This window comes from Salmo trutta, chromosome 38 (assembly GCF_901001165.1).
Source record: "Salmo trutta chromosome 38, fSalTru1.1, whole genome shotgun sequence".
Lineage (NCBI taxonomy): Eukaryota > Metazoa > Chordata > Actinopteri > Salmoniformes > Salmonidae > Salmo > Salmo trutta.
This window is the reverse complement of record NC_042994.1, coordinates 27,858,500-27,883,593: the sequence shown is the minus strand read 5'-3', so window position 1 is coordinate 27,883,593 and position 25,094 is coordinate 27,858,500. Positions and strand designations below refer to the sequence as shown.

At 41.3% G+C, this 25,094-nt stretch overlaps 3 protein-coding genes across 3 annotated transcripts in view; all 3 read left to right on the top strand.

The window, feature by feature from the left end:
* LOC115178195 (zinc finger protein 658B-like) overlaps positions 1-25,094 on the top strand; it is a 1,063,446-nt gene that overhangs the window by 22,110 nt on the left and 1,016,242 nt on the right. The window lies entirely within an intron of this gene.
* On the top strand, positions 3,755-5,792 carry LOC115178224 (zinc finger protein 239-like). Its single transcript, XM_029739321.1, has 3 exons — positions 3,755-3,797; positions 3,933-4,110; positions 4,885-5,792. The coding sequence occupies exons 1-3, from the start codon at positions 3,795-3,797 to the stop codon at positions 5,646-5,648; spliced, it is 945 nt and encodes a 314-aa protein (XP_029595181.1). The 5' UTR covers positions 3,755-3,794; the 3' UTR covers positions 5,649-5,792.
* The window catches only part of LOC115177892 (uncharacterized), a 47,341-nt gene continuing 36,056 nt past the window's right edge, over positions 13,810-25,094 (top strand). Inside the window, 9 exon segments of the mRNA XM_029738887.1 lie at positions 13,810-13,858; positions 13,994-14,171; positions 16,736-17,620; positions 17,623-17,847; positions 23,367-23,617; positions 23,712-23,857; positions 23,955-24,240; positions 24,391-24,519; positions 24,646-24,952. Of these exon segments, the coding sequence (XP_029594747.1) occupies positions 13,856-13,858; positions 13,994-14,171; positions 16,736-17,620; positions 17,623-17,847; positions 23,367-23,617; positions 23,712-23,857; positions 23,955-24,240; positions 24,391-24,519; positions 24,646-24,952 (2,410 nt within the window). The 5' untranslated portion in view covers positions 13,810-13,855.

Below are 25,094 nucleotides of genomic sequence, written 5' to 3'. Positions count from 1 at the left end.
ACAACGAAAGCAAAACATTAGATTATGTCAGCAGAGTGCCCAGCCAGAAATAATCAGACACCTATTTTTCAAGCTAGCATATCATGTCACATAAACCCAAACCACAGCTAAATGCAGCACTAACCTTTTATGATCTTCATCAGATGACACACCTAGGACATTGTGTTATACAATACATGCATGTCTGTTCAATCAAGTTCATATTTATATCAAAAAACAGCTTTTTACATTAGCATGTGACGTTCAGAAAAAGCATAACCCCCGCAAACTTCCGGGGAATTTACTAACAGTTTGCTAAATTACTCATGATAAACGTTCACAAAAAGCATAACAATTATTTTAAGAATTATAGATACATTACTCCTCTATGCACTCGATATGTCCGATTTTAAAATAGCTTTTCGGATGAAGCACATTTTGCAATACTCTAAGTACATAGCCCGGCATCACGGGCTAGCTATTTAGACACCCGGCAAGATTAGCCTTCATCAAAATCACATTTCCTATAAGAAAAATGTTCTTACCTTTCTTGTTCTTCGTCAGAATGCACTCCCACGACTTCTACTTCAACTTCAATAACAAATGTAGGTTTGGTCCCAAATAATCCATCGTTATATCCAAACAGCGACGTTTTGTTCGTGAGTTCTAGACACTATCAGAATACTAAATCACGGTCTTGCGCATGGCGCATGGCTTGACAAAAAAATTCTAAATATTCCATTACCGTACTTCGAAGCATGTCAACCGCTGTTTAAAACCAATTTTTATGCCATTTATCTCGTAGAAAAGCGATGATATTCCGACCGGGAATATGCAATGAGCCTAAACAGCCTAATTAAATTTCTCCACGGGGGCGAATCGTGCACGCGCCTCATTCAAAGGTCCTCTGATCGGCCACTTACCAAAGGCGATAATCTGTTTCAGCCAGAGGCCGCCTCGTCAACCTTCAGGTATTTCCCGGGTTCTGAGAGCCTATCGGAGCCCTGGGAATTGTCACGTTACAGCTAAGATCCTTACTTTTCAATAAACAGATGCAAGACGCACGACTCCTTGTCAGACAGGGTACTTCCTGCATGAAACCTTGTCAGGTTTTTGCCTGCCATAGGAGTTCTGTTATACTCACAGACACCATTCAAACAGTTTTAGAAACTTTAGGGTGTTTTCTATCCAAACCTGAACAATAATATGCATATTCTAGCTTCTGAGTTGGTGTAGGAGGCAGTTAAAAATGGGAACATATTTTTTCCAAAATTCTCAATGCTGCCCCCTAGCCCAGGTTAACCAACAATGCAGTTTTAAGAAAAAGGAAAAATACTACTATTACAGAGCAAGTGGTAAATCTTCATATGACACCCATTGTTGGAGGACTGTAGCATCTAATGATGAAACATGTAGCATCTCCACAGAGGAGCTCTGTCATGATTGTAGCAGGTTTACTAACGCGTTACTTATATTAGCTGTGTTGACTATGACGTTACTTTAGCTAATATGGTGACAACGATGTAGGCTGTGTGTAGCAGTTATGATATGGTTTGGAAAGTTTTTTTCTCCTGGTCACATACAGCTGATGTGTTGTGCATTGAAGTCCAGAAGCGAAGGGAAAAGGTGAGCGCATTGATGGGAGAAGAAATACAACGTGGCAGTTGTGAACTGTGTTTACGCGTCATCAGGGGTGAATTCATTCAGCCGATTCTGTTGCCAATGTTTCTTAAACAGAACAAAACCGGGATAAACATACCTGAATTTGTTCAATAGAATCTCTATTTCATCTAGATGCAGGCGAGAGTGTGCAAGGCAGTATTGGATGTGTCACCTCAAATGTTTCTCTCGACCAGTTCATAGGCTAGGTTGTAGCAACCTCATGATGGGTATAGGGGAAATGTTGTATCATGTAGTAGCCTAAACCTATTGCTGTTACATTGAACAGGGTGAATGGAATATGAATGACAGTCATCTAATATGCTGTAATAGAAATAAGGCCATGCTCATGAAAAAACGAATCGTTCTGCCTCATCTTAAACGACACTGACCATTCTTTGTACACATGGGAAACTGTTGAGCTGGAAAAACCCAGCAGCATTGAGGTTCTTGATACAAACTGGTGCGCCTGGCACCTATTACCATACCCTGTTCAAAGGCACTTAAATATTTTGTCTTCCCCATTCACCCTCTGAATGGCAGACATACACAATCCATGTCTCAAGGCTTAAAAATCCTTATTTAACCTGTCTCCCCCCTTCATCTACACTGATTGAAGTGGATTTAACTAGTGGCATCAACTTTCACCTGGATTCACCTAGTTAGTCTATGTCATGGAAGGAGCAGGTGCTCTTAATGTTTTGTAGACTCAGTGTATAGCACTACAGATAATCAAGTGCTATTTGCATGTAAAGCATTTGCTCTATTGTTTACAGGATTATTCGAATCTTAGAGCATGGCTTTAAGGGAATAGTATGGTCACATCTAGATAAAAACGAATGTGAAAATAAACAGTGCAAATGTGTATTAAAACACTACCTATTCATAGAAGTATTTATGAATCATCCACATACTCATATTAAGCTTCTACGTCTGTGTGCAGGAACGTTTTATTTGTAAGACGTAAGAGAAAATATATCAGCTTATTGTTAAATTATTATGACGTAATTTCCAATACAAAAAGTGTAGTAACTATTGTTTCCAAACTGCGTTACCCACTCCAGTCAACAGATGCCGATGTGCGTCTTTCAGGGGATGTTTCTTGCGTGACGTATAATTTACTGGACGGGACGCTTCTTCAGGAACAACAACACCGCTACTCTTTCAACCACCTCGGTAGCTTGCTAGCCAACATAAAATTGAAAGATTTACGCTTTACACCGTGTTTGTGTACATTAGCTAATCTCAGTGTTTTTAAACACATTTCTGTTGACTTATCAACTGGTGACCTTTAACCTAATTTGCTTGTTCAATTTGCAAACTTGTTAAATATTGATACTGAGCCTAGCACTAGGCTAGTCGCTAATGCTAACTAGCTAGCTAACATCCCCGACCATGACCTCACTAAACTACTCCTCCCCTGCTAAAGAAGAGGATGTCTGCTGGACGGAGAAAGAACCTCTGACGCTGAACATTGTCGTGGAAGATGAGGGTGTTACAGTGAAAGAAGAGAAAGAACCCTTTAAAGAGGAAGGGGATGCTATTTCAATAATGGTGAAGAAGGAAGACGTTTTGGGAGTGAAAGAGGAAGAGACAGAATATCAGATTAACACCAGTGAGTACTGTCTTAAAAACAGGGGCACAAACTGTTGTTGAACTAATGTGGGGTTTTAAAGGGGCATTCTACTGAAGTTCTACACTTGAATATGTTTCGTACTCTATAAATTGTTAAATGTTCAATCCGCCATTGGTACATATATTTTGGGGACTTTTAAATTAGATGTATTGAATTCTCCATGTGGTCTACATTAAAGTTCCCCTCATCTGATGTAACAGGCTTTTAAAATTCAATATTGGTACATATTTTCTGCTTAAAATAACAAAGGGACGCAAAAGCCAACCATTTTGTAGAACGACCCTTTTACATTTGCATCACAAACAATATTTTAGGAAATCATGATGGCCATTTTAGGCCCTTTTTAGACATATTAATGCCTCTTGTAAGACCCTATGATTGTAATACAAGATCATAAGTTTACAATTGGTTTGATGTTCTCATTCACACAGGAGAGAGACATGACTATTGTGGATCCTCTGTGGAGCCTCAACAACATGCTGACGAGTCAGAGAAGAGTCTCTCCAGATCAGAACACCAGATGGTACAGCTTGGTCTGGTCTAGCATACAGCTTGTTCTATCGGGGTCTGGGCTGGGTTTCTGTAAAGCACTTTATGACAACAGTGACATCAGCATCCATAATGATATGTGTCTGTGTCCCCTCTTTATGTTTACCAGGACAACGCTAGCCCTTCCACCCTCCTGGAGTCCCCGTGTCGTGCCTCTCCCGGTAGCGCCTTACTGCTGGGTATGAAGAGGTTGTCTGTGCTGCTGGTGGACTGCAGGAAAACAATGGGGCTGAGTGGAACTGTGAGAAGAGGAGAAGAGAAGAAAGGATCAGATTTGACTCATCAAAGTAAGTGCTTTAGTTTGAACAAATACAACAGATCTGCGCACTGGTATCTGTTACCAGGTCACCAGCAGAGTTCTGTTAGTTGACATGAAGATAGACTGGTGGATATCGATGTGAAGGATATCATAACACTGAAAAAGGTTTCTGCAAATGAAAAGAGAGAAACCAATAGACCATATAAAACCTTGATGAAAGTTAACTATAGAGAGAAAGTTTCAAGATGACCCAATGTAAGGTGAATGTTTTCCTAAAAACATTATGGATGTTACATTGCCTGTCCCAGTCAACCCCCCTATCTTTACAAGACTCTAGAACTAAACTCCAGACACTTCAATGTGGTCTGTGATATTCACCAGGTTACCTAACAGAACCCTGATTCTGTGATAGTCACCAGGTTACCTTTCACACATGGAAGACACATGGAAGACGGGAGCGACTATGTCCCTTATAGGGGAAGTGGCGTGGTCTGCTATTGGCCGTTGCTCGATTGACGTTGTTTGACTGGATCTCCCTAGACTCCGCCCCTAATGAGGCTTATAATATCATAGAACCGGGTTTATGTTTGGTAACCTTAAGTTACATGTCCTACTATGCTAATTTCTCTGTAATAAATGGCCCATAACTTTAACACTAGCAGACATCCTGAAACTGATATACCCTTAAAGTATATTATGTTCAACTATTTAAAAATAATATAAACATTTGTTTTCAATATTCATGTAGTAAAAAAAATAAGGTTTTGGACTTCCACACAATAATTAACACTGTCTTTGGCAGGAGGAAAACCAAACTTGGAGGACCCAAAAACATCCAAACCAGCAAGACGACACCTCTGCTCCCAGATTGGAAAGAGTTTTACCAAGTTAGGAAGCCTGAAAAGACATAAGAGGACACACACAGGAGCGAAGCCACACCATTGCTCCCAGTGTGGAAAGAGTTTCAAATTGTTACGAACCCTTAAAGGTCATGAGCGAATACACACAGGGGAGAAGCCATACCATTGCACCCAGTGTGCAAAGCGTTTTACCCATTTAGGAAGCCTGAAAGCTCATGAGCGAATACACACAGGGGAGAAGCCTTACCGCTGCTCCCAGTGTGGAAAGAGTTTTACCCAGTTAGGAAACCTGAAAGCTCATGAGCGAATACACACAGGGGAGAAATCTTACAAATGCTTAGATTGTGGAAAGATATATTACTCATCACAGTCACTTAAAAGTCATGTGAGAATCCACACGGGGGAGAAGCCTTACCACTGCTCCCAGTGCGCAAAGCTTTTTACCCATTTACGATGCCTGAAAGTACATGAGCGAATACACACAGGGGAGAAGCCTTACTGCTGCTCCCAGTGTGGAAAGCGTTTTACCCAGTTAGGAAACCTGAAAGCTCATGAGCGAATACACACCGGGGAGAAGCCCTACCTCTGCTCCCACTGTGGAAAGAGATTTAACCATTCAGGAAAGCTGAAAGAACACATGAAACTGCACACAGGTGAGAAGTCTTACAAATGCAAGTCCAATATGAATGTTCAATACACACAATAAGTTGATCGGTAGCCAGTTAGCTGCTAAGTCTTAACACCGCTGGCTATCACAGCTAGCTATCAACAAAGTTAAAATGCACTCCAGGCCTGGTGGTGGCAGCAGTGCACTACAACCACTGTTTACCGGAGCTTCCTGAGGGGAAAATAATTAGGCTGTATACAGATTGATTAACCACGTTTCCATCTATGAAGTTTTTATTTGAGTAAAGTCATACCGTATAAAAAACTCAAGACAGATGTGATGGAAACAGGTTTTCAGAAGACTGAGGTGGGTTTTCCTCTAACTTTTTACCTGGGCTTTGCTCCTTTCATATTTATTTTGATCCTGACAAACTCCCCAATCCCTGCCAGTGACAAGCATTCCCATAACATGATGTTGCCACCACAGTACTTATTGTGTGGTTAATGTGTGGTCTATCTCCAGGTCATCAGACTGTTAAATAGTCACCTCTAGCCGGCCTCCGCCCAGTTCCCTGTCCTGCACTTTAGTCACTGTGATTAGCCATCTACCACCCAGTACTCCACCCTGTATTCTAGTCCAGGCTCATCCTATATAACTACTGCTGTATATACCTTTTCTATTCATATACGGTCCGTAATGTCTTTACACACATATACATTGTAAACAAATTATATATTTATATTCCAGACTCTGGCATTGCTCGTTCTACAATTTCTATATTTATAAATCTTTAAAAGGAATTGTATGGATTTACATGTATTGTTAGATATTACTGCACTGTTTCGCTACACCTGCGATAACATCTGAGAAATATGTGTATGGGACCAATAACATTTGATTTGATCTGGTCAGAGGTGTGCAGACAACAGATGGTGGTAGAGGTGTTTGTGGTGGAGAAGACTGTGGACTCAGTGGAGGACATCCCAGCCACTTGGCAGTGTTGACACTGCTACTTCCTACCTGACTGGTAATAGGACTTCACTGCTACTTCCTACCTGACTGGTAATATGACTTCACTGCTACTTCCTGTCTGACTGGTAATAGGACTTCACTGCTATTTCATAGTTTTGTCTTCATCTATTATTCAACAATGTAGAAAATAGTAAAAATAAAGATAAACCCTTGAATGAGTAGGTGTGTCCAAACGTTTGACTGGTTCTGTATACTTCTGCTACTGTCACATAACAAAATACAATGTCAGTGTCAGTGTATGCATCCTTAGATGCTGTGGGAATGTGTTATATTGAGTACATGTTCGCCTTGTAGATATTCCTTAACATCTTAGATACTAGTACATTAGTAGTACATAATAGTGTAGAACTATTGTACAGACCTGTCTTGACAGCCTTGTTTGAAACTCAAAAGTTTATTGTTTATTGTCAGAACCAGCCTTCTGGACATGTGTACTATATAAAATATCAGGGACTCCTTGATTCCCCAGAGGTTCTTGTTCTCTACAGTTTAACATAAACAGTATTTCCCTCCCCTCTAACAACATACTTTTGGATTATAAACATGTCAAAAAATGATGACTAAAGTAGCCAATGTATCTTGTCATATACATCATAACCCAAGGGTGGTTGAAATTGTTGTTCAAATGTTGCATATAAAATCTTTAGTACCTAGCCATTGGGTTATATGTTAGAATGTCAAATAAACAACTATATTATATAAATTAACAATATTGTTTTGTCATAATAAACTGTTACCTGCATCTGTATACAGATGATACAGTTGTGTACTATATTGCCCGCCCTGCTGATCAGGCTCTATCTGAACTACAGTAAACATATTTACCACGTATTGCTTGTTACAGCAGACTACTGTTGCACATTGAATAGACATTCATCACTGTTACACCTCCTTGATGTGATGGTTTTCTATGTCTGTACATAGTGTGAATAGTGGTTTCCAAAAAGTTATTACCCCCCTAAACCAGAATGTTAAATGACCTTTATGATCTTTTGTACCACTATTACTTTGGGGTTCTAATCCCCCTCTGTCAACATCCACACTGTGAACACATCTTTAACATTCATGAACCTTCACTATCTTCATCCCTAAACTAGCAACTTTAACTATTGTCTATTGTTATTCTCAATGACCTTCCTGGCCATATGAAAGTCTAGCTAAATACAATGTTTTCATGTCTTTGGTTATGCAAACATTTGTTTATTAGATTATATTTCTCATTAAGAATAATGTTGTTTTAATTCTATATGGGTCACGCCTTGCTTTGGTCAGGTGTTCTCTTATGGGTCAATGATTTTAATTAGAATATAGCAATGATGCTCTCTCCTCAATCACTTACAGTTTCTTTGGAAAGTATTCAGACCCCTTGACTTTTTCCACATTTTGTTACGTTACAACTTATTCTAAAATGGATTAAATTAAACAATTTCCTCAGCAATCTACACACAATACCCCATAATGATGAAGCGATAAAAGGCTTTTAGACATTTTTGCAAATGTATTAAAAACAAAAAATAGAAACCTTATTTACGTAAATGAGACTCGAAATTGAGTTCAGGTGCATCCTGTTTCCATTGATCAGCCTTGAGATGTTTCTACAACTTGATTGGAGTCCACTTCTGGTAAATGCAATTATTATTGGGTATTGTGTGTAGATTGATGAGGAACAAATGTAATTTAATACATTTTAGAATAAGGCTATAACAAAATGTGGAAAAAGTCATGGTGTCTGAATATTTTCTGAAGGCACTGTACAAACATCACATTGAATATTGAACTCACTTTCAAAAAGCTCCATGAGGAAGAAAGGATTCCCAGATGATCTTTTAGATGTTCTGGCTTCAGGATGTTCTGGGTTGATGGCTGTTGGAGAGGGGAGGAGCAGTTGAGTGAGCTGGAGCCTTTTATTGCCCTTCCTCTGGGAGCCTGTCAGCTTGTGACATGATGAGAGATATTTTGTGTTATAAACATACTTCTATTTGAAGAGTTTTTCGACCATTCGGGGACCTAATCTCAAACACTCATGAAAACATGATAAAAATGTAGTCTACACTAAAGAATGTGAATTTGGTCATAAAAAATATTTTTGACTGTTATTTAAATTTTATATATATTGTTTTATTATTATTTTATTTTTTAACCTTTTAACTAGACAAGTCAGTTAAGAACAAATTATATTTTCAGTTACTAGGAACAGTGGCTTGTTCAGGGGCAGAACGACAGATTACATGAAAATAAAGATGTTTAAAAAATGTGTCATTTTGGAGAGGTTTCTGCAGACTAGGGAGGCCTAAGCCTTATTATGGATAAATGTCTATAAAGATAGACTGGTATAAGATATCTGCTCCATTTTTGGGGCACATGTTGACAAGATGTTGGGAAATCACTGGAGGGGAATATTGACACACTGAGCATCTCAGTGTACAGTTCAATAAACACAATAGGCATTTTGTTACATTTCAGTCTTCAGTGATGTATTTCAAGTGTCATATTGGGATGTAAACTCAAACATGAATACATTTAAACTACACTGCTCCAAAAAATAAAGGGAACACTTAAACAACACAATGTAACTCCAAGTCAATCTCACTTCTGTGAAATCAAACTGTCCACTTAGGAAGCAACACTGATTGACAATAAATGTCACATGCTGTTGTGCAAATGGAATAGACAACAGGTGGACATTATAGGCAATTAGCAAGACACCCCCAATAAAGGAGTGGTTCTGCAGGTGGGGACCACAGACCACTTCTCAGTTCCTATGCTTCCTGGCTGATGTTTTGGTCACTTTTGAATGCTGGCGGTGCTTTCACTCTAGTGGTAGCATGAGACGGAGTCTACAACCCACACAAGTGGCTCAGGTAGTGCAGCTCATCCAGGATGGCACATCAATGCGAGCTGTGGCAAGAAGGTTTGCTGTGTCTGTCAGCGTAGTGTCCAGAGCATGGAGGCACTACCAGGAGACAGGCCAGTACATCAGGAGACGTGGAGGAGGCCGTAGGAGGGCAACAACCCAGCAGCAGGACCGCTACCTCTGCCTTTGTGCAAGGAGGAGCAGGAGAAGCACTACCAGAGCCCTGCAAAATGACCTCCAGCAGGCCACAAATGTGCATGTGTCTGCTCAAACGATCAGAAACAGACTCCATGAGGGTGGTATGAGGGCCCGACGTCCACAGGTGGGGGTTGTGCTTACAGCCCAACACCGTGCAGGACGTTTGGCATTTGCCAGAGAACACCAAGATTGGCAAATTCGCCACTGGCGCCCTGTGCTCTTCACAGATGAAAGCAGGTTCACACTGAGCACATGTGACAGACGTGACAGAGTCTGGAGACGCTGTGGAGAACGTTCTGCTGCCTGCAACATCCTCCAGCATGACCGGTTTGGCGGTGGGTCAGTCATGGTGTGGGGTGGCATTTCTTTGGGGGGCCGCACAGCCCTCCATGTGCTCGCCAGAGGTAGCCTGACTGCCATTAGGTACCGAGATGAGATCCTCAGACCCCTTGTGAGACCATATGCTGGTGCGGTTGGCCCTGGGTTCCTCCTAATGCAAGACAATGCTAGACCTCATGTGGCTGGAGTGTGTCAGCAGTTCCTGTAAGAGGAAGGCATTGATGCTATGGACTGGCCCGCCCGTTCCCCAGACCTGAATCCAATTGAGCACATCTGGGACATCATGTCTCGCTCCATCCACCAACGCCATGTTGCACCACAGACTGTCCAGGAGTTGGCGGATGCTTTAGTCCAGGTCTGGGAGGAGATCCCTCAGGAGACCATCCGCCACCTCATCAGGAGCATGCCCAGGCGTTGTAGGGAGGTCATACAGGCACGTGGAGGCCACACACACTACTGAGCCTCATTTTGACTTGTTTTAAGGACATTACATCAAAGTTGGATCAGCCTGTAGTGTGGTTTTCCACTTTAATTTTGAGTGTGACTCCAAATCCAGACCTCCATGGGTTGATAAATTGGATTTCCATTGATTATTTTTGTGTGATTTTGTTGTCAGCACATTCAACTATGTAAAGAAAAAAGTATTTAATAAGATTATTTATTGCATTCAGATCTAGGATGTGTTGTTTAAGTGTTCCCTTTATTTTTTGAGCAGTATATATCTGACATGGTACTGGTGTCTTCTTTTTTTAAGCCCATAACCATGTGTGTGATGTGTCAACAAAAAAGGGCACCTCTCCATAAAAAGATCCTGCAACAGAAAGCTGCACAATATGTTGAGTAAAGTATTTTGCTTACCATTATATCTAACCCAACTCCATGTGCTGCCACTATCATGTATCCTACCATGACTATATCCAACCCAACTCCATGTGTTTCCACTATCATGAATACTACTTGGCTGAAGCTTTGATCCAGTGGAAGAAGTATTGAGGAGCAGTGAGGTTAAAGGTCACTTCAGGATACAGCTGTTACTCTACACCATCCCTAGATAATCCAGTAATGAGAGAAAATGTATAGAATATGTAAAGACCTATTAAATTAGTTTTTAACCTATTCCGTTTTTTATTTTTATTTTTTATTCTGTTTTCTCCGTTTAGTTTTTCCAGGTTTCTGATGTCCCTGTTTTTCAGTTTTTCGCTCTCAAAAGTTAATAGAAAAACAACAAAATTGGAAGTTCTAAGTCCACAATAATACTTAAACCACATCAGGAGACAACTTTTGAAGTCTGAGAAAAATCTAAGACATTTTCATTTTTGTGTGTAGATACCCTTTAATGCAAGTGGCACCAGCAAGAGCCTTGCTTGGTTAGTGGTGTCTCTGTAGCACACATGTGATTGCAGAGTTTGCTGAACAAATCACAACTGGATTGATGCAAATAATCATGATATCATTCTGTCAGGTAGGCAAAGACAACTTTGTAGTTAACATTTAATTGACAAAGTTTTTTGGGAAAGCTTTTCTATCAACCAGAAGATGGTTGTCATTAGCATCATCGCTAACAGCTACACATAGTGGTAGACAAATGCACTCATACAGGGGCATTTCTGGGCTGTTTCCGCTTCAGAAAGTTGAATGAAAATACAAATCACTTGGCTAATTTAACGACGACTTGCAAGCAGTGGGTTCAGAATAACTATGACAAAAAATGGATACAGATTATACCACCACCCAAAATGACACTTTAGAGACTGGAAGGGTAAAGGGTCATGTGCTCTACACAGGTAGAGCCCCATCTGTCCATGTAGCCTTTTGCAAAGTGGGCACTGCTTCATGTGGCAACAGAAACACTCACCTAAATAGCCCATATGCCACTGGGTGAGGTAATATTCCATTATTTTTGGGCAGCATTATGTGAGGTGTTATTATGTGTTGTTAGTGATGAGCCTTGGTCAATTTATCTCTGAATATGCCACCCTCTTCAATCTGTCACCTAATCCTGCCCAATGGGCAGGTCAGCCCTGGAGGAAAGTATTGGCTGTAAGAAGTAAGAGAAAACAACATCTGGTTGTTTTTAAAATAACTTCTAATTTAAAAAAAATCCAATCTGCGTTACCCACTCCAGTCAGCAGATGGTGATGTGCGTCTTTCAGGTGAAGCTTCTTGCGTGACGTGTAATCTCGTGGACAGGACGGGAGGTTTCTTCAACAGCGAAAAGAATAAATACAAGTGTATACAAGAGCGACAACAGACTACTTACTGATTTATCCACGCGGGTGCTTGCTAGCGAATTTAAAACCCAAACATTGAAGTTCTTTAGACCAATCTTGTGTATATTGATCTTTGTGTTTTGAACATAATTCTGTTTACAAGTATATTTAAACGTAATTTGCTTGTTTAATTAGCAAATGTGTTAAATTGATACTGCACTAGGCTAATCTCCCGGAGCATGAGCTCACTAAACTCGACGGATAAAGAAGCTCTGATGAAAGGAGAGGAAGAAGCTTTCAGAATGAAAAAGGAGGAAGAGGAGGCTATCACATTGAAAGAGGAGAATGGGTTGAAAGAAGAGGAAGAACCTTTTGGAGTGAAAGAGGAAAAGGAGGCTATCTCAGTAAAAGACGAGGAGGAAGACGTTTTTGGAGTGAAAAAGGAGGAGGAGATTGAATATCCGATTAACACCAGTTAGTACTGTCTTAAAAACAGGGGCACAAACTATGCAGTTGTTTAACTAATGTGTGGTTTTAAAGGGGCATTCTACTGAAGTTCTACACTTGAATATGTTGTTCAGTACTGTAGGAATTGTTGAAGGTGCAATCTGCCATTGGTACATATATTTTGGGGACTTTTCAATTAGATGTATTGAATTCTCCATGTGGTCTACATTAAAGTTCACCTCATCTAATATAACAGGCTTTTAAAATTCAATATTGGTGCATAATTTCTACTTAAAATATCAAAGGGATGCAAAAGGAACCCATTTAGTGGAACAGCCCTTTAACATTTACAACACAAACAATATTTTACAAAATCATGATGAAAGTGGCCATTGTGGGCCCTTTTGAGACATATTAGTGCCTCTTGTAAGACTCTGTGATTGTAATAGATGGTGTTAGAGAATTTCCAGTCATCTGGATGTTTTAGTACCCTTACTGTTTTCTTTGAAGTAGAAAGCAGAATCGATATAAGGTTAAATATTAGACATGTGTAAGCAGAATGAAGGTTGAGCCCATGTGAATGTACAGAGCTGGATCAACATCGAGTTAACCATTAGACATGTAAAAAACAGAACGGAAGCAGAATCCGTGTGGATGAGGCGAGGTAGACCAACACAAGACGTGACTGATCTGGGCCATATCTGATCTTGTGAAGGCTACTGGACACGCACATGGGTTAATCATACACAGACAACATCGGCCTGAACTTGTGAAGACCTTTGGACAGGAACATTAGCTAATCACTTATAGGCACCATTAGACCTGCAGTGAGAGTGAGCATGTCTGTGTGTCACGCCACCAATAGAATCTATGCCCTAATGTCTGAGCCAATAAGAAAGGTAGCAAGACTAGGGTGGCCAAGGCTAGAAGGTATCAATAATTTACATAAAAGTGAGGTGAAGATGTTATGTAAGGGAGAGTCAGTTCTTCAATGTAAATGCTTGGCTTTGTTAATTTTGTAATGAAGTCTATTTGAATTCACAAGCTCCGGTATCTGAGAAATATTTGATTCAATATCTCCACGACAATGGTCATAAGTTTACCATCTGTTTGATGTTCTCATTCACACAGGAGAGAGACACGACTACTGTGGATCCTCTGGGGAGCCTCAACAACATCCTGATGCTGATGAGGCAGAGAAGAGTCTCTCCAGATCAGAACACCAGATGGTACAGCTTGGTCTGGTCTAGCATACAGCTTGCTCTATCAGGGTCTGGGCTGGGTTTCTGTAAAGCACTTTATGACAACAGTGACATCAGCATCCATAATGATATGTGTCTGTGTCCCCTCTTTATGGTTACCAGGACAACGCTAGCCCTTCCTCCCTCCCGGAGTCCCTGTGTCATGCCTCTCCCAGTAGCGCCTTACTGCTGGGTATGAAGAGGTTGTCTGTGCTGCTGGTGGACTGCAGGAAAACAACGGGGCTGAGTGGAACTGTGAGAGGAGGAGAAGAGAAGAAAGGATCAGATTTAACTCATCAAAGTAAGTGCTGTAGTTTAGTTTGAACAAATAAAATAGATCTGCGCACTGGTATCTGTTACCAGGACAACCAGCAGAGTTCTCTTAGTTGACAGGAAGATAGACTGGTGGATATGGATGTTATGAATATCATAACACTGAAAAAGGGTTCTGCCAATGAAAAGAGAGAAACCAATAGACCATATAAAACCTTGATGAAAGTTAGCTTTAGAGAGAAAGTTTCAAGATGATCCGATGTAAGGTGCATGTTTTACAAAAACATTTTCTGAAAACATTATGGATGTTACATTGCCTGTCCCAGTCAACCCCCTATCTTTACACGACTCTAGAACAGGCAATCTAAAGTCAAGACACATAACATTTGTATGTATTGCTTCATTAACATATGATCTACAGATATATTATTCTACACTACTGGTCAAAAGTTTTAGAACAGTCAACAAGTTCTCAGGTTATGTGGGAACTCCTACAAGACTTTTGGAAAAGCATTCCAGGTGAAGCTGGTTGAGAGAATGCCAAGCGTGCGCAAAGCTGTCATCAAGGCAAAGGGTGGCTACTTTGAAGAATCTTATGTATATTTTAATTTGTTTAATAGGGACAGACGTTCCGCTAGCGGAACGCCTTACCAATATCCAATAGTAGTATAGCGTGGTGCGAAATACAAACACCTAAAAAATGCTATAACTTCAATTTCTCAAACATATGACTATTTTACACCATTTTAAAGATAAGACTCTCGTTAATCTAACCACACTGTCTGATTTCAAAAAGGCTTCACAGCGAAAGCAAAACATTAGATTATGTCAGGAGAGTACCCTCCCAAAAATAATCACACAGCCATTTTCAAAGCAAGCATATATGTCACAAAAACCAAATCCACAGCTAAATGCAGCACTAACCTTTGATGATCTTCATCAGATGACACTCCTAGGACATTATGTTAGACAATACATGCATGTTTTGTTCAATCAAGTTCATATTTATATCAAAAACCATCTTTTTACATTAGCATGTGATGCTCAGAACTAGCATACCCACCTCAAACTTCCGGTGAATTTACTAAATTACTCACGATAAACGTTGACAAAAAACATAACAATTATTTTAAGAATTATAGATACAGAACTCCTTTATGCAATCGCAGTGTCCGATTTTAAAATAGCTTTTCGGTGAAAGCACATTTTGCAATATTCTGAGTACATAGCTCGGCCATCACGGCTAGCTATTTTGACACCCACAAAGTTTGGGGCTCACTAAACCCAGAATTACTATTAGAAAAATTGGATTACCTTTGTTGTTCTTCACCAGAATGCACTCCCAGGACCTCTACTTCAACAACAAATGTTGTTTTGGTTCCAAATATTCCATTACCGTACTTAGAAGCATGTCAAACGCTGTTTAAAATTGATTTTTATGCTATTTTTCTCATAAAATAGCGATAATATTCCAACTGGGCAACGTTGTATTCATTCAAAGGCTGAAAGAAAAAAATGGAGTAGTCTCATGAATGCGCATCTCAGTCTCACTGTCCCCAGGCTGACTACTTACAAATTCTGCTGCTGTTCTTTGCCCAGAGACAGCAGACACCCCATTCCACTTTCTGGCGGCTTTGGAGAGCCAATGGAAGCCTTAGAAAATGTCACGTTACAGCACAGATGCTGTATTTTCGATAGAGATGCAACAGAAAGACAACAAATTGTCAGACAGGGCACTTCCTGTATGGAATCTTCTCAGGTTTTGGCCTGCCATATGAGTTCTGTTATACTCACAGACACCATTCAAACAGTTTTAGAAACTTTAGAGTGTTTTCTATCCAAATCTACTAATTATATGCATATTCTAGTTTCTGGGCCGGAGTAGTAACCAGATTAAATCGGGTGCGTTTTTTTATCCGGCCGTGAAAATACTGCCCCCTATCCCAAAGCAGTTAAACATCCAACACTTTACATGTTGCGTTTATATTTTTGTTTATAGTAGTTACTATCAGTTTTAGGAACATCTACCCAAAATATTTCTACTTATTTTTTACTTTACCCAAAATGACATCAGCGATAGTCAAAATGTTGAAATCTGTGAACGTCTAAAGAAATTGGGCCATTTAAACAGCATGTGTCGAACCCTTTCGGCAACGGGGAGATTTTTTTGATGTGCTTTGTTTCTTCGACGTAAAAACAAGTTTTGGACTTCCACTTAAAATTACTTATTTACTTATTTTATGTTTAAGGAAGTGTGTAGGTCGCATTCTGTATCATACAGCTATGAAAGTTATATATTTAGAACCACCTGCTTGATTGGAATCCAGCGACGTCTGTGTCTTCAGTGTCCTAGAACTGTTTAGTTTTTTGTGTTCTGACTTGTAAACAAAATGAATAAAACAAGTAATGTAAACATATTATCAGTAATTACCAGGAAACTCTACAACATTTGTTTTAAAATCACACCAAGATAGTTAAAACTTGCCTCAGGTTATTGAGGGATCTGATTAGGATTTACCCTCGTAGCAAGGCCGTTTTATCATGTGGAGGTTTCATTCGGGTCTCTATTTAAAAAAACACTGTCTTTGGCAGGAGAAAGACCAGACTCAGAGGAACCAGAGCCAGGTACGTCCAAACCAACAAGAAGACACCAGTGTTCCCACTGTGGAAAGGGTTGTAACCACTTATGGGAGCTGAAACGACATGAGAGAATACACACAGGGGAGAAGCCTTTCCACTGCTCCCAGTGTGGAAAGAGTTTTATCCAGAAAAGCTACCTAAAACGACATGAGAGAATACACACAGGGGAGAAGCCTTACCACTGCTCCCAGTGTGGAAGGAGTTTTAGCCAGAAAGGATACCTGAACCAACACGAGAGAATACACACAGGGGAGAAGCCTTACCACTGCTCCCAGTGTGGAAAGAGTTTTAACCTGTTAGGGTACCTTAAACGACACGAGAGATTACACACAGGGGAGAAGCCTTACCACTGTTCCCAGTGTGGAAAGGGTTGTAACCTCTTATGGGAGCTGAAACAACACGAGAGAATACACACAGGGGAGAAGCCTTACCATTGCTCCCAGTGCGGCAAGAGTTTTAGCCTCTTATGGGAGCTGAAACAACACGAGAGAATACACACAGGGGAGAAGCCTTACCACTGCTCCCAGTGCGGCAAGAGTTTTAACCAGAAAGGACACATGAACCAACATGAGAAAATACACACAGGGGAGAAGCCTTACCACTGCACCCTGTGTGGAAAGAGTTTTAACCAGAAAAGCTACCTGAAAAAACACGAGAGAATACACACAGGGGAGAAGCCTTACCACTGCTCCCAGTGTGGAAAGCGATTTACAATGTTTGGGACTCAGAAAATACATGAGAGAATACACACAGGGGAGAAGCCGTACCACTGTTACCTGTGTGGAAAGAGTTTTTCCCACTTATGTCACCTGAAAACTCATGAAAAAATGCACAAGGGGTGAAGCCTCATCACTGCTCCCAATATGGAAAGGGTTTTAACCTGTTAGGGGACCTGAAACAACATGAGAGAATACACACAGGGGAGATGCCTTACATGCTCCCAGTGTGCAAAGCGTTTGCCCAGGCTTACAAAAGCTCAGACTGTGGGAAAACATATTACTCATCACAGTCACTTAAACGTCATGAGAGAATCCACACAGGAGAGAAAATAATTACTTATCCTAGTTAAAATAATTACTTAATAATTACTTATCCACATTGACTTAAAATTCATCAGAGAACATACACAGTGCTCCCGTTGTCTTATATTGTTGACCGATAATGTGTTTACCTGTTTATACCATATGAAATTGAATTGTACCAAGTAATTGTTTACATTTGCATTGTTGGCCCACTGATGATTTAATTAAATGAAAATGTTCAGGCTTTGTAATGGAAAATGTTATTTGTGGAAAATGTTAGTTGTGTCCACATAACTGAGTATGTTACTAACCTTGTGAAACTGTCCTATTATAATCTCCTGTTCTTGGGAGTGTCTTCCTGTGTTGCAAACCAGCTGCACCTGCGTCATTGTATGAATGAAGTCCCTCCTAGGAACAGGAAACTATAAAGATATGTGCTCGTCACCCAATGCTCCGGAAATCAGACTGTCTCCATTTCGCTGTGTAACTAGTGTATAAGAGATCATACAAAGATTCTGCTGGGACTCTTATGTGGATGATGTTATGAATATTTGTTGGTCTGATTTGGTTAATGAGGAGCATCCAGACCCTGCACTTGATGAATTTATGAAATTGCTTCTAACAATTATTGATAAACATGTAGCTGTTAAGAACCTGACTGTTAGAACTGTTAAGGCTCCATGGATTGATGAGGAATTTAAAAACTGTATGGTTGAAAGAGATGGGGCAAAAGGAGTGGCTAAGAAGTCTGGCTGCACATCTGGCTGGCTTACGTACTGCAAATTGAGAAATGTGACCAAACTCAACAAAAAGAATAAACTTTATTATGAATACAAGATCAATGATATAAAAAATGATGGAAACAAACTTGTAGTAAAACATAATGAAAGAAAAGCAGTGCAAGTATTGAATTTTGTAAAGTTAGTGTGGGAGAGGTGGAAAAATTGTTATCGATCATTAATGACAAACCTCCTGGCATTGACAACTTAGATGGAAAGCTACTGAGGACAGTAGCTGACTCTATAGCCACTCCTATCTGTCATATTTTTAATCTGAGCCTGGAGAAATGTCTTTGTCCTCAGGCCTGGAGGGAAGCCAAAGTAATTTCGCTACCCAAGAGTGGTAAAGCGGCCTTTACTTGTTCTAACAGCAGACCTATAAGCTTGCTGCCAGCTCTTAGCCAACTGTTGGAAAAAATTGTGTTTGACCAAATTAAATGCTATTTCTCTGTAAATAAATTAACAACAGACTTTCAGCATGCTTATAGAGAAGGGCACTCAACATGTACTGCACTGACACAAATGACTGATGATTGGTTGAGAGAAATTGATAAGAAGATTGTGGGAGCTGTACTGTTAGATTTCAATGCAGCCTTTGATATTATTGACCATAACCTGTTGTTGAAATAATGTATGTGTCACGTTCTGACCAGTATGAGGGTTATTTTGTTAGTGTAGGCTGGTCAGGACGTGGCAGAGGGTATTTGGTTTATGTGGTTCGGGGTGTGTGTATTATGTAGAGGGTAGTTGATTTATGTTTCCGGGGTTTTTTGGTCACTGCTCTGTTAGTCTATGTTCTTTCTAGTTAGTATGTTTCTATGTTTAGTTAATTGGGGTGTGGACTCTCAATTGAAGGCAGGTGTTGTCTAGTTGCCTTTGATTGAGAGTCCTATATATTAGGGTGTGTTTGTAATTTGTGGGAGGTTGTCACTTGAATTGCTGTCTTTTGTCCGTCAAGTCTGTATTCGTCGTCCATCGTTTTGTTTTGTTTGTAGAAGTGTTTTCATTAAAAAGTTAATTATGAGCACTCAACCCGCTGCGCCTTGGTCCATTCCTGACGACCGATGTTACAGTATGTGCTGTGGCTTTTCAACCTCTGTCGTGGATTCAGAGCTATCTATCTACTAGAACTCAACTTTTAATGGAAGCTTCTTTAATGTCAAACATGTAAAATGTGTTGTACCGCATGGCAGCGCTCTAGGCCCTCTACTCTTCTATTTTTACCAATGACCTGCCACTGGCATTAAACAAAGCACGTGTGTCCATGTATGCTGATGATTCAACCATATGCGCATCAGCAACCACAGCTAATGAAGTCACTGAAACCCTTAACAAAGAGTTGCAGTCTGTTTTGGAATGGGTGGCCAGTAACAAACTGGTCCTGAACATCTCTAAAACTAAGAGCATTGTATTTGGTACAAATCATTCCTTAAGGTATAGACCTCTGCTGAATCTGGTAATGAATTGTGTGGCTGTTGAACAAGTTGAGGGGACTAAATTACTTGGTATTACCTTAGATTGTTAACTGTCATGGTCAAAACATATATAGATTCAATGGTTGTAAAGATGGGGAGAGGTCTTTCCGTAATAAAGAGATGCTCTCCTTTTTTGACACCACACTCCAAAAAGCAAGTTCCATCACCTCTTCTTTTTATAAGAAACATGAATGTGTTGAAAATCCCAAATTGTTTGCATAGTCTATAAGGGAATTCTGCCCTATGTGCACAGAAGAGACCACAGGAAAACTTATTTGATCAGAGGTTAGTTTGTTTAATAAGGATTGCAACCCGGAGTATACACTTACAGCAATTTCCAAGCAAGACACAAGATGGTGTTTGTTATGGGTGTAAGATGGCACAGTGATGCCATTTGTTGGTTAATGTTCATTACTGCAACTCCAGTGTTTTTACCGGTGTGCTTGAGTACCCGGATGTATTGTAATGTACTGAACAAGACTGGTTACTCGCATTAATGCCCCTGTCTCGTCATTTAACATTCAAACATGGTGTCAGAGTCGGATAACTAACCATGCTTTCCGCAAATTAGAGTCACCTGTTCTGGTTTACAAAAAAAAATGCTTATTTGAGTAAAACTTCGCCGGAATTGGCCTTAGCTAGAGTGAGTTTGCTAGTTAGCTTCAGTGATGTTTGGGGTAATGTTAGCACCGGTTAGACATGGCAGCGAACATTACCCCTCCCGCCGTTATGAAGCTCAGCGGGGATTGAAGCACAAACTGGGATACGTTTAGAGGTGAATGTGAGGACTATAGGCTAGCAATGGGAATTCTGGAAAAGGACGATGAGGTAGTGGCTGCCACTTTGAGGACTATAATGGGAACTGAATGCCGATACGTATACAAACACAACCTGAACCTAACAGCAGCTCAGCAAGGTAACGCTACAGCTATTCTTGATGCTCTTGAACATTACTTTAAGCCAGCAAAGAATGTTATCTACGAGCGTTATGTTTTCGGTTGTTGCAAACAGGAGGACAGGGAGTCCATTGACAGCTTTGTCACTAGGCTAAGGGAAAAGGCAGCTACATGTGACATGGTGCTTTAAGAGATGAACTGATCAGAGATAAGATAGTGCTTGGCATAACTGATGAGGGGACCTGCAGACGTTTGCTGAGAGAACGTGACCTGACGGTAGTCTTGACAGTGGAGACATGCCGTGCAGCAGAGCTTACTGATATACGGATAAGGTCCATGGAGCTAGAAAGGCAACATATGGACAATGTCAATGCTACATTTAGGCAGCCAGTAAAGAAATTCCCTTTTGCCACAGCTAATGCTAATACTACAGCCAACTCTGCAGTAGACAACCCCAATACATGCAGATATTGTGGCATTTCTCATGGACGAGGAAAAGAACACTGCCCAGCCTATGGAAAAATATGCAAATCCTGTGGTACAGCTAATCACTTCGCAAGGGCCTGCATGAAAAGCAAGAGAAAGGAGGGTAAAGTGCACTCCATTGAAACAAACACAGATGAAGGGAACAACAGCACAGAGGATGTATATGCTAGCGAGTGCATAGGGGCAGTGAGGGCAAAAGGACAAAAGTGGTTTGTCACTCTGCTACTTAATAATAAACCACAGCAATGCCAGTGTCGCGTCTTTGGCTATGCCGGATTAAGTGATATGACATGCTAACCTAAAAAATTCTTTCTCTGTAATTAATATTACCTGATTAAGCTAATCATGTAAATGTAATTAACTAGAAAGTCGGGGCACCACGGAAGAACGTTTATAGAGCCGTTATCTTCCAAATAAACTCTTAAAATACTTAGTAATATTTTACATCGATAGCAGTCAATATTAACCCTTATCTTATTTTCAGTCTCATAATGAAAGTTGTAAATTCTTGGCTATCTTCACGAACCCTGGCTAACAAGTTGAATCAGCAATACAAAATTGGGTTTAATTATTTATTTACTAAATACCTAAACTAATCACACAGAATTACATATACACAGAATACAAATGATGTCATACAGAAAACAATGGCTGGTTACACAAAGGAAAGGGGGTTGGGCTTGAATGAAAGAGCGGGAAGACTTAGGAACGAAGAAACAGCAGCTATGCTAACGTAAATACATTATCTTATGCATTACTAAATCACCGCCCATTTGGAAAAGGAAAATGCTAAAAATATTTACTCTGAGCTGCGCTTCAGTAGGTTGGTCGTAGATGCTGGCCGGGTTGGCCAACAGATCTTCCTGTCCTCGGAATAATGTCTCTGGTGGTAAAGTGGATACGTGGTGGTATCTTCGTCTGGTTGTTAGACTGGATCCGTCGTCCGTCCTTTCCTAGCCCACGTCTACAGCGGCCGCTGCTAACTCAACGGCTAGGAAGTATCACTTCTGTAGTGAATAAGCTCAAAGTTCATACCATTCGCCACCAAAGCTCACGCCGAGGTTGGCTTAGTTCTGTACTTGACGTGTGTCCTTCTAACGTAGAGGCTGCAGACCTCACGTACTGGAACATGTGGTTATCTTTTCGTCAAAGGCTTATATAGTGGAGAGGGGGAAGGATGTGTTTCATCGTTTATAACCCCTGTCTCTTCACAGGGGTGGGCCACTGATCAAGCAGGGCACTTTCCTTATGAAAACCCAATTCTCTCATTTGGAAGCTAAAATTACATTTAATCTCCTAACAAACAATTTCAATATCAAACATTTCAATTGCATAACAATTCCATGTGACTCTGATAACTAGAGGGTGGATACTTTCCCAGGTACAGTTTATGTCGTCCTGTCATCAGTCATAATGTCTCAGATGACAACTGAACTGACATCCATACTCATTACGTTCCAAAGCATATTTCCAACTGGTTTTATTACCAAAATATGGTTCCTTTCCCCATTTGTTTGATGTTCCCAGACTCTCTATATTTAACAGGACAGCAGTCCTTCAGTAGGGTCAGTAAGAGAGGGGAAGGGAGAAAGGTATTTATGGGGGGGTCATAAACCTTACCCACAGGCCAACGTCATGACACCAGCTAGATTCAGGGGCCACATGTAACATTAGGAGCCTTAAAGATAAAAGGAGGCTTGCGCCCAGAGACAAACTCACACAGAGTAGCACCAAGCTGAAACTGTATTCAGGCCAGTTCATGACCTCTTTAGGCCTGTTTGTGACAGAGTGTGTTTTACGTGGCCAGAAACACACCCTTGAGTTTGAAATAGTTGAGGCTAGTCAACAGCCATTACTGTCAGGTTCTACATGCGAGCGCCTTGGGCTTATTAACTTCACCATCCCAGCTGATCTTAACATTATAGACAAAGTCCAGGCTGGGCCCCTGAGCAAGGAGACACTCCTCAACAAGTACCATGATGTCTTCAACGCACCGGTCGAGTCAATTCCCGGCGAAGTCCACTTTGAGTTGGACGCTGCAATCCAGCCTGTCCAGTGTGCACCCCGCAATGTACCAGTGGCCATGAAAGCAGCTACAAAGGCTCAGCTTGACAAATACGAAGCAGATGGCCACATCATAGCCGTCACCGAGCCTACAGACTGGATAAATAATATGGTTATCTTCAAGAAACCAGACAAGCTACGGATATGATCCTAAACACCTCAACCGGGCTCTGAGACGTTTACATTACATTATGCCCACGTTGGAGGATGTTCTTTACAAGCTCCCAAAGGCCAGAGTCCTCACGCTCGTGGACGCCAGAGATGCCTTCCTGCAGTGCAAGCTCGACGAGCCCAGCAGCTACATGACCACCTTTTGGACACCCTGGGGCAGGAAGAGGTGGTTGAAGCTCCCGTTTGGTGTCTCCGTGGCTCCAGAGGTGTATCAGCGGAAACAGCACTGTTGATGGGACTCAGTGGCGTGGAACCCATAGCAAATGACATCCTCGTAGTGGGCTGTGGGGTAATGAGGAGGCAGAATGTGACCATGACGCCAAGTTGCTGGCCCTGATGGTCAGATGTAGACAGGTCAAGCTAAGGCTAAGCATAAAAAAGCTTCAGTTTAAAGTGCCAGAGGTCCGCTTTCATGGGCACATCTTGTCCTCCACCGGATTGAAGGCGGATCCTGAAAAAGTGAAGGCTGTCTTGGAAATGCCCCACCCATCTGACGTGAAGGGAGTGCAGCGCTTCATCGGATTCGTCACCTACCTGGCCAAGTTCCTACCGCGGCTCTCTGAAGTGTGAGAGCCACTAAGGAGGCACATGGACAAGGACATCATCTGGCATTGGCTCCCAAAACATGACGCAGCTGTGAGGGAAATAAAACAACTGGTCACCCAGACACCTGTACTGCGATACTTCGATGTGTCAAAACCTGTCACGATTCAGAGTGACTCAAGCCAGTATGGACTTGGCTATTGCCTCATGCAGGAGGGCCAACCTGTGGCATTCGCCTCTAGGGCACTCACCCCAACAGAGCAGAACTATGTCCAGATAGAGAAGGAGTGCCTCAGCATTGTTTGCATGCCAACGCTTCCACTACTACCTGTGTACGGGCGCGACAATATTACCGCACAGACAGATCACAGGCCCCTTATTGCTATATTCAGCAAGCCTCTCCTGAATGCCCCGAAATGACTGCAGAGCATGCTACTGGCCCTACAAAACTACAACCTCAAGGTGGTGTATAAGCCAGGGCCAGAGATGTATGTGAGTGACACGCTCAGCAGGGCTACTGCATCAGGCACTCACACACGCTCCATGCATGAACGACACACAGTGTGCAGCTTACAAACAGAGCAAGTGGATGTTGAACATACCAACCAGGCTGACTACCTCAATGTTACGGACCAGCGCTTTATACAAATCAGACAGGGACGAGCAACTCCAGGCATTGAGGTCTGTGATTCTGATGGGCTGGCCCGACTGCAAGGAAGAAACTGCTTTAGCCGTCAGAGAATATTGGCCAGTCAAAGAGGAGAGAGAGTTGTTATTCCCCGGTCTCTGCGCCCTGAGATGTTGGCGCGCGTGCATTCAAGTCACATAGGAGGTGAGGCCTGTTACAGACAAGCACGTGACACACTGTATTGGCC